General features: G+C 44.4%; 1 protein-coding gene across 1 annotated transcript in view; it reads right to left on the bottom strand.

Annotated features, from left to right (window-relative positions):
- Eif2ak3 (eukaryotic translation initiation factor 2-alpha kinase 3) overlaps window positions 1-14,781 on the bottom strand; it is a gene marked incomplete in the record, with an annotated part of 68,401 nt that overhangs the window by 53,074 nt on the left and 546 nt on the right. The window contains 1 exon segment of the mRNA XM_013514710.1: window positions 24-153. Within this exon segment, the coding sequence (XP_013370164.1) occupies window positions 24-153 (130 nt within the window).

Here is a 14,781-nt window from a genome sequence, read left to right as displayed (position 1 = left end):
AACACGTACTAGAAAATACTTACCTCTGGCTTGCTAAGACTGGACGAAACCAAGGAACCAGATCCTACATCCAAATCCCACTGCTTTTTACCACGATTCTCAGCGTCCAAGGCAGCAATTCGTCCATCTAAAGTGCTGATAATTACTAATGACCTGTAGATTTAAAACGAATAGGACAAAATTGAAAAAATATCCAAGATTCGGTGCACTTCTTCCCAGCTCCCTCCAACACTTATCACCACCATGTCTCTTAGGTTTTTTCTTTTAGTTTTTTGGAGACAGGCTCTCACTATGTAGTGCAGGTTGGCCTTGAACTCGCTTATGTAGCCCAGGCTGGCCTCGAACTCCCAGCAATCCTCCTGCCTCAGCCTCTCAAGTGCTGGGATTATAAGAATGCACACCATGCCTGGCCCCCCCATCTGTCTTTAGAATAGGATGATTTCAATATGCTCTTTATCTGTTTCTTGTGTACTTCCCTCCTTCCACATCCAAATTCCTGTGAGAAGCTCAACATTCCCTTTCTTTTCTTTTCTTTTTTTTCTGTCTTTTCTTTTCCTTCCTTCCTTCCTTCCTTCCTTCCTTCCTTCCTTCCTTCCTTTCTTTCTGAGACAGGGTCTCGCTATGCAGTTCAGGCTGGCCTCGAGCTTACTTTGTAGCCCAGGCTGGCCTCAAACTTGCGGCAATCCTCCTGCCTCAGCCTCCCGAGTGCTGGGATTACAGGCATGCACCACACCCGGCTCTCCTACCTTTCACACCTCCTGAAAGTCATTTTCTGAAACACAGTCCTCCCTAAATCTTCATTATCTTCTGGCTCTCACTGAAGTAGGGCTTCACTAGGGCATTACCTCCCTACTGAAGCAAAGCGACTTTCTCTTCCATAACCGGGCCTCCTGGGCCCAGAGAGGGAGTGGGTGTGCTCCTTGCCCCTTCCCTGCCATTTCTTGACCATTTTCTTCCTCTCTCTCTGAAAATCCTCAGGATGACTCTGTTTCATCCAGAATCTCTCCAGTTGGGGCTGGGCATTTAGCTCAGCGGTACAGCGCCTCCCGGCAAGCGCAAAGTCATGAGCTCAATTCCTGGTACCAGAAAAACAAAACAAAACAAAACAGAATCTCTCCAGTCATTATGCACTGACTCTTAGGTCACTAGCCCCTGGCCCAGAGGACTTTACTGCTTCATACACTTCTGCCTCAGTTCTGGCTTTCCACTCTCTACCTCCCTTCCTTAGCCATCTGTCATGGCTTGGTCTGGATGCTCCCCACCAAAGCCTCACGTAATCATAGCTGGGGCTTTTTAAGAGGTGGCTGGATCCTGAGTGTCACTGATTCACGGTTCAATGCTAGGATTATGGGTGCTAGGATTAAGGGCAGGAGATTACTAAATCAGTCTACTGCTTGGTAATCCCAGGAACCCCAATAGAGTATAAAAGGGGCAGAAAGAAGCTGCTAGGGTCCCTTGCTTCCTTTGCTGCTTCTGCCCACCATGAACCGCTTCCCCTCGGCGATGCCTGTCTGCCTCTCCACCTTGCGCTGGAGACAACTGATTAGGGACTGAAACTGCTACAGACTGTGAGCTAAATAAAGATTTCCTCCTTTAACGTTAGGTATTCTGTCTCAGCAGAGAGACAAGTGGACTTATCAAGCGCAACCCCTCTACCCACCGGCAGAGTGCTCCACCCCCGCCACCCAGCCTTGTCTTTTCAGGCCCGTTCCTCTGCTTCCCTGACTCCAGCAAAGCTCTGACCGCACTGGAATGTACAAGCCATTGATCCTAGGGGCTTCACCACCACCATGCTCTCACTTCCTTCTTGCCTACTTTAAACGCCAGTCCTCCACCTTATCCTAAGCACTAGCCCGCATCCACCCTTAACTCCCTGTCAGTTCTTTCGCCTGTCACAGTGGACAGGCAGAACTCCAACCCTCAAGTCCCCTCTTCTCCACTCTCCCAGCCCTGGATCTGCACAGGTGAAGGCAGATGGAGAAAAACACAACCCGCCAACCGCTGACCGCTCTCACTTTTACTCGTGACCCTTGAAAAGGCCAGGAGTGACGCCCAGCAGTCAGAACACACTTCCTGGTCCACACGCTATCTTGCTGACCTAGGTTAACTACCTCATTTCTCCTCTTCTTAAAACCCTAGAAGCCTAACGCACTCTTTGTCATTTCACAGCACAATCATGGGCGTGTCACATCATTTATTCTTTAGACTATTTCTACTGATGAATTATTAATTTATAAGTTTTATTAAACCTGAGTGCTTAACAAGAAAAAAAAAAATCACAAAAATAAAGCATTGCATTTTTAATATTTATTGAGTGTTCATAAGAAAGCATCAAAATTTTCAACACTGACTAGTTTTCGGTATACACCATCTAAAAAAGAACAGAAGAAAATTCCTGTATGAACTACGAGAATATCACTGCCACACCACAAAAAAATCAATCTTCACTTCAACAGTCACACCTAAGGCAGTCTTCACACATGACAACGGCACATTCCATATACACGTTATCGGGTACACTACCAGCATATGTATTTTGCTTTCCTGGCCTTTCTGTAGGACATACTTGACATGTAGCTGGTCTTCCTGTTTTGTTAGGAGGCTCCTACACTGTGCAATGTGCAGTTAACAGGAACATAAAGTATGAATAAAGTATTAAATTCTTAATATGTATTGCACGTTAGAATACACGTCAACATTTTCACATCAGCTGTGTACCTGGTTACAAAAACTAAAAGATAACATCAGAAGTAAATTCCTACATGAACTACAATGATAACACCAATAGCACTCTAACATATCAAATGTGTAATACGTGCTTAGAATACACATCAACTTTTCACGGGCTGTGTGCTTGCTTACAAAACCCAAGAGATAACATCAGAAATAAAAAGCTAAGTGAACTACAATGAAAATACCAATGGAACTCTACAACAAAAATAATCTTTGCTAGCCTGGTGTGGTGGTGCACGTGTGTAATCCTAGCACTCAGGAGGCTGATGCAGGAGGATCACTTCGAGTTTGAGGGAGGCCTGGGCTACACAGTGAGTTCAAGGCCAGCCTACACTACACAGTGAAACCCTGTCTCAAAAAAAAAAAACAAAAACAAAATCTTTGCCTCCACTGTCACACTCAAGGCAGTCTTCACACATGAAAACTGCATGTTCCATACACAAGTATCACTTACACTGATAGCACATATGTGGTCGTCATCATCATCACCACCAACCACACCACCCTTCCGTTATAAAAGCATGTAATTTACCATAATGGATCATCTCCATCATCCACGCATGTGTAATCTGATGATTCACTTTTGACCTCCTCCAAAACTTGCAAATCTGGATTTCTATATGCCATTGTACTGAACTGGGCTATTTCTACCAAAAAATCGGAAATCCTGATTTCAAAAAACAAATCCTAGAGTGGTGTGGGTGTATTACACCTTCTGTGATGCTCAGGTAAACATTCGCTAGAATTGTTCCATGGAGCATAGCACGAGTGTAAATCCTGGTCTGGCGCTTTTGTACACAGGCATATATCTTACCTTTCGTAATACCAAGTGGGTAAACACAAAGATCGCTTCCTGTATCCCTCAGAGAAAGGTACTGAGCCACACAGTCCATTACTAGTATGCTAACATAAAAATTTGGAAAAGTAAGGGGTGTGTATGTGGTACCCTATTATGCTTGCAGGGTTTAACCCTGATACCAGTGCTTCAGAGCTCACAAATCTCAGTCATTGTGCTTCCCCGGGGAAAATAGAGGCGACCACAAGTTTGCTTCCCACCTCCACTGCTGCCCAGTTACCCACACTGGACCGATGAACTCTGACCTCCCTCTGCAGGGTGCCTGAGAACTGTCCACTGTCCCTTCCACTCCCAGTCCCTCTCCTTAAGCAGCAGAGATCCCCTGCACAACACTCGAAGACCTTCTTCTGCAAATGTCTCCTCTTACTCCCCATCACCAATTTTCTCCCTGTCCTGCAGCACTTGCTCTAGATTCAGCGAACACACGTGCTGAAAGCTAATCTCCGGTGTGAGGAATTATGCAGCGGGATCCTCGGGAGACAATTAGGTCATGAAAGTGGAGGCTGCACAAGCGACGTCAGTACCCTTATAGAAGTGGTCCCAGAAGTCCCTTTGCCTGTCTATCACGCAAGGACACAGAAGATGTCATCTATGAGGAACGGGCCACATGAGACATCGAATCTGCTGGTGCCGTGATACTGGACTTCCCAGTCTCTAGAATATGAGATATAAATTTTCAAGCCACCCAATGTACAGAATTTTGTTATAGCAGGCTGAACAGAAAAAAAAAAAAATAGCATCCCAAACTGTTATTATTTCCCCTAATTTAAAAACCAAACCAAATCTAAAAAATAAACCAAACCAGACCTAACAGTCCCTAATAGACCCACTGTCCCTGCTTCCAACAGAGTTGTTACATATTTTTATATCTTTAAATCCTCTCCTCCCCACCCCTCTAGAACTATTTCTAACCAGTGTTTGGAAGGGCATCACCCTTCCAAGGCAGCTCTTGTCAGAGTCACCAATGACATTCCCACGATAAAGCCAGGGCCCAGGCTCGGGTCTCACTTCACGACTGTCCACAGCACTTGACCAGCTGCTTCCCTTGCCTACCTCAGTTTTGCTTCTGTTTCTACCCCCACTCCCCAACTCCATGCTATTCTTTTTCAGTTTCATTTTCTAGTTCCTCCTTATCTTCTCTCCCTCTTAAAACAGCCTATACCGGGGGCTGGGGATTTAGCTCAGCAGCATAGCGCTTGCCTGGCAAGCACAAGGTCACGAGCTCGATTCCTGGTACCGGAAGAAAAACCAAAAACAGTCTATACCTACATGTCATCTTCTTTGGGACTCACCCAGTCTCACAGCTATAAGTACATCCACGTATACGCCGGCAACTCCCGAATTTATAACTCTAGTTCCAGACTTCTCCCTCAGCTGAGGGACATTCATGTCTCACTGCCCACTACATTTAAGTTGCGGAACAGGCTTCTCAACGCTCCTGACATCCCAAGTCAATCCCAAGTCATCCCTACAGGGATGCCCCCAAATTTCCAAACATATGATACAGGATTTCCCTCGGGAAAAATCCTTTGCAGCTACTGTTCCTTCTGCCTGGAACATACTCCCTGATTCCTGCAGGCTCACCATAAGTATCTGTTAAACCAAAGGATGAGTCAGTCAGTTGTTCTTGGTATTTGTTAGGCTTATTTGTCTGTTTTACAGACCACCAAAACTGGTGCCGCTAAGAATCCTAAACTGAAACTTCATGTCTTCTATTATACCTGAGGTACAAGGTGGGTGAATCTAAAGGAAACCCATACATGAACCAGGATAATTAGTTCAAGTAAATTTTTTGAAACCTTTCAAAGAATAATTTACAAAATAAACACATAAAAATCATTTACTTAATTTCCAAACTATACACTGATTCACATTTTGAATTTTTCAAATGACAATTTAGTCTAATTTGTGAAAAGACTTTGCCACACTACAAGCTCTAGTAATTTAGATGACAAACCAAAGAAAGAGAACAGCCCTCCCCACATGTTCACCTGCTTGCTGACGAAATCTAACGGGAGCAGGAGGAGCAGAACACCCTGAGCAAGAAAACTGTTTTATAAAGAAAGGTATGAAAATCCATGCCTTAGACAGCCACAGAATCTAGAGTCAGGTTACCTCTCTTCTAGTCCCATCGTAGAAACGTTATTTGTCCTGTTCAAAAATCATTAACCACAAGTAAAATGACTGAATAAAAAAACTTTAGTTGAAACTAAAACCCTAGGTGCTTTAGCTGAAAGTAAACAACGTCATCCCATGAAAACTTGAGCCAACTAGACCTTTTGAACACTTCAGATACTATTTTTCAAAAAATTCATAACCAACATTGTCCATTGATTACCTTAGGTATTCCATTTACATTTGCTCTTTCCAGCAGTCACCAGTTGTGTGCTACAGGGTTATTCAGAGGAGAACAACACAAGTCCAACTCTGACTTTCCAACAGAGAAACAAAAGTTCAACAGCAAAATACGGACAGAAATGGTAAGTGTCTACAAGAACATGTTTAATAAGTAATCTGAGGTCTAATTCAATTTTTCTTTCACTGAAAACCTATCATGGGGGTATATTTAACTGAGTCAAACGTGTTGTGGCCAATCTATTCTGCTCTTAAACACGGTATTTTTACTAAGTACTACATTTAGAGAGTATGTGCAAATTTGAGCAGTATTTCAAAATATACATGTGGGCAGGGACAATTAAGTACATCAATGTCTTCACTGCTATTGATACTTAATGACTATTAAGCTGGTTCTTAGATTTGAGTGGAGTACCCTGAATTATTTTAACCTCTCTTAATTGAATTAACAACGAATGCCCTAACAAGCTGTGCCAAGTGTCAAAAAAACACTCCCTCCAAAAGCCCACTCCCTGCCTCTTGTGTTACGGGCTGGGGTCTTCACGCCGGCTCCTTCCCCCGGCACGGCTCCAACAGGGAGATCCCCTTCAGCGCTGGCCGGAACAGAGCAGCACGCCTGGCATGTGCTCTCAGTCTACAAAAGGAAGACTCACAGATTGCAGAAAACCATCAACACACAGACAGCACTAAAGACTAAGTGCTCAGGATGAATGCAGGGATGTGTGAGCACAGCGGCACGATACGGCACAACGACAAAACACAGGGAGAAGATGCAGCCCTGTGTCTTCCCAGGATGGCCCTAGTTTGGTTTCCAGGAAAGAGAGGAAAAACCCTGACCTTATTCAAGAGTCCAAGGACCTGCAGAGGCAGCGCGACCCCAGGAAAGACGGGGAGAGCTGGGTGCCACCCCACGGCTCTGCCCTTAATTCCCTCTTGGCTCCATTCAACTTGTTTTCTCATGGCCATTTCGCCCAGCCAGGCATAACCCTAATCTGCCCGACATAAAATCCTGCGTGTTTATTAAAAATGATCAAAGCTTCACAGGCCCCCATCCCAAGAGGGGGCTACGAGAATGTCACCTAACAGACACCCCACGTGAGTTTCATGACAAGACCAGTCATGTCAACACTGAGCTGCCTCAGCGGGCCATTTCCTTAGAGAAAATAATAATAATTTATCATTTACCACCCAGAAAGGAGGGCACCCTGCACGACTGTGTCAGCCAACTTCACCTCTCCCCGGCCCCTTGCTTTAGTTTCCAGGGGCGAGTGTCTGGCTGAGTCCACAGCAAGCCCTGGGGCGGAGCACTCAGGCTGCTCTCAGGAAGGGTTATCAGAGGCCTCCTCTCCGCCAGACCCACTCCCAAATCAAGTTTGCTCTTGCGGAAGCTACTGCGGCAGCAGCCAGAGGACACTCAGGACACTGTTTCCCGGCTTTGTAGGGGGCCAGTCCCTCATGAGCCTCACCATGGTTCTCACAGATCTCAGTCTGCACCCAGCAGGCGCTTTCCTTATGTATATGCCATGTTCTTCCCGCAGGGCCAATGTCCCTTCGGTGCCAGCTCCTTCTGTATGTAATCCGGAAGCCCCAGACCTACACAGTACCTGCAGTACTATCGTTCTCTTCCCGAACTCGGCATCTGCGGAGGCTCTATCCGTTATCACCAGGCCACGTTCAGAAGAGGAAACTCCTCACCCAGGGCCTCCTCCTCCAACTCGTTTCTCCCTTCACAGCATCCGGCCCGCACCTGACGTTTACACCATCATCAGCACCACCTGCTCCCTCACTGTCTGCGTTAAGACAACAGCCACACGCTCCTGCTTCTATTCCTGCAGCTGCTCTTAAATCTACCCCTTCTCCAGCAGTGCTGCCATAGCCCTGGGATGTTTCCTTTCTTGTCAGAATACCCTGAAAGGCTCCCTGACCTACTGTCCTACCTCATGTCTCTTTCTCTGTTCTTTCACTAGTCTTGTTTCTTTTAATAATAAGTATCATTATTACCTAAGGTCTGATATAATGCTAGTTCAAAGTAAAGAAATATGACTTTTAAAATTAGCACCTGGGGGCTGTGGTTGTGGCTCAGTGGTAGAGTTCTTGCTTTGCATGCACAAGCCCCTGGGTTCGATTCCCAGCACCACCAAAAAAAAAAAAAAATTAAATTAGCATATTAAAAATCCTGCTCCTTATTACAAACACTGACAGTCTCAGGCCTGTTAGTGCAGTTCAGTGGTACAGCACCTGCCTAACACGGACAAGGCCCTCAATTCAATGTCAGCACCATTAACGCACGAATAAATAACGAGATCCCCCTATGGAGATTGATAGGAGTCCAGGAGCTTTGGCATAGGAACTGCTGCTCTGCACCACTGTGCCGAGTTGCCTCCGTGTCCCTGCCTACATGGTCTTTCACACTTTTCACATTCAAGGACTTGACACTGGACACTTCTGTTCTCTTCACCGTCACAGTACTTTTCTGACACCCATTACCCATTCTAACATAGTGAACTCTTTTTTTTTTCTTTTTTTGTCTTTTTGAGACCGGGTTTTGCTATGCAGTTCAGGCTGGTTTGAACTCATTTTGTAAGGCCTCAACTTTGCAGCGACCCTCCTGCCTCAGCCTTCTGAGTGCTGGGATTACAGGCTGTAACGGTTGATATATTGTGTCAACATGAGGGTCATTACTTTGTAAGCATCCTGAGTTTGGAGAAGAGGAGGGCACACGTGGGTAGAAAGCCAGCATACAATGTAAGGGAGGAAAAGAGGTTTGCTCTCTCCTGCTTCTGCCCTTGTTAATTTTGCGTCTTCTGCTGCCCTGAACAGTTAGTTGGCCAGGAATACAGCTCAGCGGTAATAGTGCCTGCCTGGCAAGCGCAAGGTCCTGCCTGAGTTTGATTCCCAGCACCAAATAAATAAATAAATAAAATTTAAAAAGAAACCAGTTAGTTGCCCCTGTGCCACGCCACTCTGCCTTGAGCCAGCTGATTACAGACTGAAACCTCCACAAACTGTGAGCTAAATAAACCTTTCCTTCCTTAATTTTGGGTTTTGGGTATTTTGTCCCAGTAACAAGAGAAAAGTAACCATGACACAGGTGTATAATTAACTTTTTAACACAACTATCTCCCTGTCAGACTTGGAGCTTCTCAAAGAAAAGACATTTATCTATTTTTATGACCTAACAGTGTATAGCCTCTTGCCCTTAATAAACTGCAGTACTTGTTTGCTGAACGAATCCATTCTGATAGGACACACATCCATATAAACAAAAACAGAGGCTAAGACATGAAAAGCGGTGACTTGCCTCCAATTATGTACTACTTAAATTCTGGACAGAAGTGGAGAGTCAGGTCTTCTAACTCTAATCCTGTTACTCTGTCAACCGTAAGTTGGCATAAACTTGCCTCAGATCATGTACGGAGTAAATTTTGAAGAGGAGTCTCCTAACTATTATTCTGTAAACTGTAAGTTGGCATAAGGGGCAACTACCATAGCATTATAATGTGCAGCGTTTTACTCCTTCCAGAAATCTCATCAAGATGTCATTTATCTTGTAATTGCTCTGATTATGCCCTCAACTGAGCAGAAACGACCTCATGCCACAATGAATTCACAAGTTTTAAAGAACTGTTTGCTCTGACTGAAGTCACCCAGAACCCCAGCCACCTTACAATTACGTCCACTGGATTTTGGTAAGTATACACTACATTCCTTCACAAGGTCCCTTAGAAACTCCCCCTGTGAAGGAACAGAAGCAGGTAACAGGAGAATATCATATGAAGTGAACAGGTTCTACACTAACAACTGCTTATTTTAAAATTTCACATCTCTTTTCTTGGAAGGAAAACACTTCCCAAAGCTGAAAATGTGATTTGCCTGAATCTGCTTTTTTTTTGGTACCAGGAATTGAACTCAGGGCCTCACACTTGCCAGGCAGGCGCTGTGCCGCTGAGCTATATCCCCGGCCCCTCAATATGCTTTTCTAATGTACCCAAGAATCTTGCACCTGAACATATGCTTTCTTTATTGAGAGCATTTAAAAACAAACTAATACTAACTGGACTTTACTTCTTAGTCCTCATCTACTAAGTAAATCTTTAAATTAAAGCTGCTTTCTTTAAACATATCACAAGGCTAGCCACACTCCAAACCAAAACAAATAAAATGAGCCAGCGTGGCAGCGCACACCTGTGATCCCAGCGCTCCGGAGGCTGAGCCAGGAGGCGAAGGCAGAGTTTGAGGCCAGCCTCTGCTACAAACTGAGTTCAAGGCCAGCCGGAACTATATAGCGAGAACCTGCCTCAAAAAACAAAAAGTCAACAATGTAAATACCAAGTACATTGGATCACTGACATATCAACTAGACCATTAAAAAAAAGTAATCCAATATTTCAACATTACCAGCAACATGCAAATGATGTACCTGTATATCCTCCCCTGCATTAAAACATTTCTGGAAGCCCTTCTATTGTAGTCTATAAAACATTATTAATCAACACGGTTACTTACAAATTTAAACACGGTTTAAAAAAACACATTTGATTTCTTTCTTGGTATAGTATTTACCTCCGTAACTTACAAGTTCTCTGTTTTTGTTTATTCGTTTTCAGTGCTGGGAATGAACACAGAGCCATGCACATGCTCAGCACAGGGTTCTACCACTGAACTACTGTACATCTAAAGCCCCACCTCTATGTGTTTTAAAACGATCTCTAATAAATACACATAAGCAGCTCCTCTCTTGTAAAAGGCGAGAAGCAGATGGAGTTCACAGACAATAGTGTGAGAATGAGGCACATGGTTTACGACCGCTGATAGCAACAGATAGGCTCAGGTTCCTTCTGCCCAATGCCCAGGAGCACACAGAGCTGTGCTCCAATAAAGGGCCGTCTCATCTCTGTCACATGCACACAGCATTTGGAGTCAATTAAACCAAAGACCAGTACAGACAAGAACAATCCATTACTTGCAAATATGTTTATTTTGGCTTACAAATCTGCTTTAAAAGTCATTTGTAAATTTTTCTTTAAAGATGGTTCTTGGGGCAGGGGATTTGGCTCAGCGGCACAGCACCTGCTTGGCAAGCACGAGGTCATGAGTTCGATTCCCGGTACGGGGGTGGGGGTGGGGGAGATGGTTCTTGGTTAACCCAGAGCCTGGAGTCAGAAGAATACACAGGGATGGGACTAGGAGACTGATTTCCCTTTCAACACTTGATTCTGAGATCCTGTTACTCAAAGCTCCTACAGGTTAAAAACCAACAAGCATAAACACAAACCTGAAAATCTGAGGAAGGGTAATTTCAGTAGTTTTGTTTCACATCAGATCAGTTTGTGAAAGTTAAGAGAGGAAAAAGAAACAGGGATGGAATCATCTCGTATTTGCAAAGTATTTTCATGGTGTCTCATTTAAGCCAAAAAATTCAGATTACAGATGTACAAATTGAAGAAACATCAAAGATCAATGTCAGTTTATTAGTACTTCTGTTAGAGACAAATTTACTGAGGTAAAAGGAAATATACTTTGAAAATTAATGTAGAGTCAAGATAAAACTAGTTCTTCACAACTTCTGAGGTTGTCAGATGACCTTCTGTGTGAAGATGTCCAACTTACTGCAAGAACGCCAAGTAACACTCTGCAACTTGCTATTAGCGTTGGAACTAGAAAACTGGTAATATAAATTATGCCAACACCCATAAAACCTAACCGAGAGGTAGGACTGAGGCTTTCTTCCAAACTTCCTGCAGTGAATGGATCATTTAAATTTCAACTACATGTAATGATTAACAGAAGAAACACTGATAGGTACTCTTGAACAAAAACAGTTCATTCACTCATTCACATGCTTGAGATCCAGAAAGAGCATTCTTCTTTTTTTTTTTTTTTTTTTTCTGGTACCGGGAATTGAACTCACGACCTTGCACTTGCCAGGTAGGCACTGTGCCACTAAGCTAAATCCCCAGCCCCCCAGAAGAAGCATTCTGAATGAACCCAACGAAGTACCAAAAGTTCTAAGAAGACAAAAAAAGAAAATAATGAACTGGCCAAGTCTCATCTCGCTTCTTAGGTATCAAAAAATAACCCACAAAAATAAAGATCTTAATTCCTCATCTCCCTTGATGAGTTTTGCTAGTACAGTAGTTCACAGCTGCTTGCAATAAACGCTTGGTTAACTCAAATCTGTTCCCCTAATCTTCCTTCTCGAAACAAACAGGATATTGGTCTATTATTATGGAACGCACACTCTCTGGTTTTTGACTTTTTTTTAAAAAAGAGCCCTGGGGTGGGGGGAAGCTTTGAAACTTTGCATATTTATCTGCCATTGACTATCAAATTACTTCCTAAAGGTTTCTCAAACGTTCCACAGGATCTAAACTTCACACTGCAGGCTGATCCTTAAGTCAGGTCCTGCTTCTTCCCAGCCAATTCTGTCTGCCAGAGATCACTTACTCTTTACAGGCAGATCTGATCTCCTCTCTTCTTTCTGAGAAACAATCCTCCTGCTTACCAAGTGGATCCTCTCCAACCACCTTCATCCCCTCCTTAGAGTCTACAAATAAGATCAGGTCCCTGGTCCTGAAACCGCCTCCTATCAGCGAGGAAAGGAGGGAGGGGGCAGAAAGGGATAAGTCATTAAATCATTAACCTCTTGCAATCTGCCTTTTATCTCTGCCACTTTACTTGAATTCTTTCTGTGTGCTCAGCACCAAATCTCTCCGTCCTCCCAGTCCCCATCCAATTTGTTTCCTGTGCCAGTTCACCTTCCTCTCTAAAAGACTACGATGTTTCTCGTGCTTCTCTCGTGGGTCTTTCTCACCTCAACCATGCACCCTAACCTCCCCACAGCCCATCACTCACTTCCACCAGCCACCAAGTGTCTCCCTCCAGATGTCTTCCTGCCTGCATGTCCAACACCAAACCCCTGGTCTTTTCTTCCCTGCTCCCCAACTTCTTGCTTTTCCTACCTATGCTGTCAGCTCTTGGCCACTTAATCTCGATTTGCCGACTAGTGCCAGGAGAGGAGGAATCAAGTCATTTGCCAGGAACAAAGACTTTGTCTCAGCGTCTCTCAAATCTATCACCTGTTTTATACCACACAGCACTAAGCCTCTCACATGAAAGGTTAGCATACTCTCTTTTTGATATCTCTCCTTTACCTCAGCACTGTTGCTAGAGAAATACTCCTTCCACACAAGTTTGATCAGGCCTAGCATTCAAGATCCTCTACGTAGCATTTCTCAAACTGTTGTGCATGTGAGTCAATAGTGACTTTGCTAAAACGTAGGCACTTGTCCATTGCGTCTTGGGGGTACGTGATTCTGGAGTTCTAACACATTCCCAGAAAATGATGATACTAACAGTGTAAGAACATACACACGCACACACACATTCTCTCCCTCTCTCCGGCTCCAACCTATTTCTCTAGCCTCATCTTCTACTCCTCCCTGCACAGCATACACATCTGTACCTCTCACACACTCACAGGTCACATGCACAGGGGTACAGACAAAATGTTCTCCAAATATAATTACAGCCTCTGGGTTTGTTGATGTTTCAAGCTCAATGTCTACCAGAATTCTAACCACTCTTCAAGAGTCAGCTTTTCGGCTCCAGCTTTCTTCTTATCTTACAACCTACCTCACCCTTAGGAGGAACCCAGTGAACACAAAAACCTTAAGACGCCCAGGGCCTACTTTGCACTGCTTCTGCTCTGTAATGCCATTAGAGGTCTCTCACTTCTTTCCCACGGCTGGACTGCACAACAAACTCCTGCTGCAGGTCAGGATTTACCTGCTGAAACAGATGTCCATTGGGAGGCAAACGAAACATCTTATTCTACCGACCTCACCATCACCCACTTTGAGCAGCTGTCTCAGAAGTTTAAGAAAAACAACATTCTTCCAGAAGAGTTGACTCATGAGCATTAGCAAACCTAAGAAAATGTTGCTACATACTTTCTGTCTACAAAAAGTTCAATATAAACATTCAAATGGAACCTGGAGAATTTTAGTACTTACAGTACTCTCCAGGTATATAGATCAATGTTCTTATATTCAACTGAAATTTAAATCTAACTTATGATGACCTAGTTATTACTATAAGCTTTAAATGCTTTGCAATTCAGATTCTGACCCTTCCTGGCTTGCTTTCCCTAATCTGTGATCATTCCAGTTGTTAAACAGCACATCAGCTTTTCCCTAGCTGGGCTAAGATTGGCTATCTGCAAAATACCTTACCGTAACATATCTTACACTCACATCCAAATTTTGAAAAACATGCACTTTGAAGCACTATGTTTTAAAAGGCTAAGAAACCCAAGCAAGATAACCCTAAAGTAAATGTTCATATAGTAAACCCCTTAAATATCAAAGAACTGCCAGTATTCTTGAATTATCCGGACAGCTTGTTCAACACGCAGGTGCCAGGGGCTTATCCAGAGCAAAGCCTGACTCCGTGAGGCCAGGGAGGAACGCAGAGACCTGCACCTTCACCAGCATCCCCAGGTGATCCGGATGCAGGTGTTTCGCAGATTTCAGAGACGCAGCGCCAGTGCCCGCGTCCAGGGGCGCTACGGAGTTGTGTTTAAGGAAAACGGAGGCGCGCATCACTTTCGAAAGGTCTTTTCCAAAACTGCTGTTACCGCACCCAGAGTAAAGAGTGATTTACGTAAAGGAAAAATAAAGAAAAAGGCTGCCTGCAGGTCGAATGAGGCCCGAAAGCAGCGAGAGACACAGGCGCCGCTGGTCCCCGAGCGCCGCACCCCGCGCCCCCCGCTCTCACCCAGGGCGCTGCTCTCTCGGGGAGCCCGGCCCGGCCCTCCCGGCCCCCATGGCGGCGCC

Source organism: Chinchilla lanigera, unplaced genomic scaffold (genome assembly GCF_000276665.1).
Source record: "Chinchilla lanigera isolate Chin_1 unplaced genomic scaffold, ChiLan1.0 scaffold00023, whole genome shotgun sequence".
Taxonomy (NCBI): Eukaryota; Metazoa; Chordata; class Mammalia; order Rodentia; family Chinchillidae; genus Chinchilla; species Chinchilla lanigera.
This window is presented reverse-complemented; position numbering and strand designations above follow the sequence as displayed.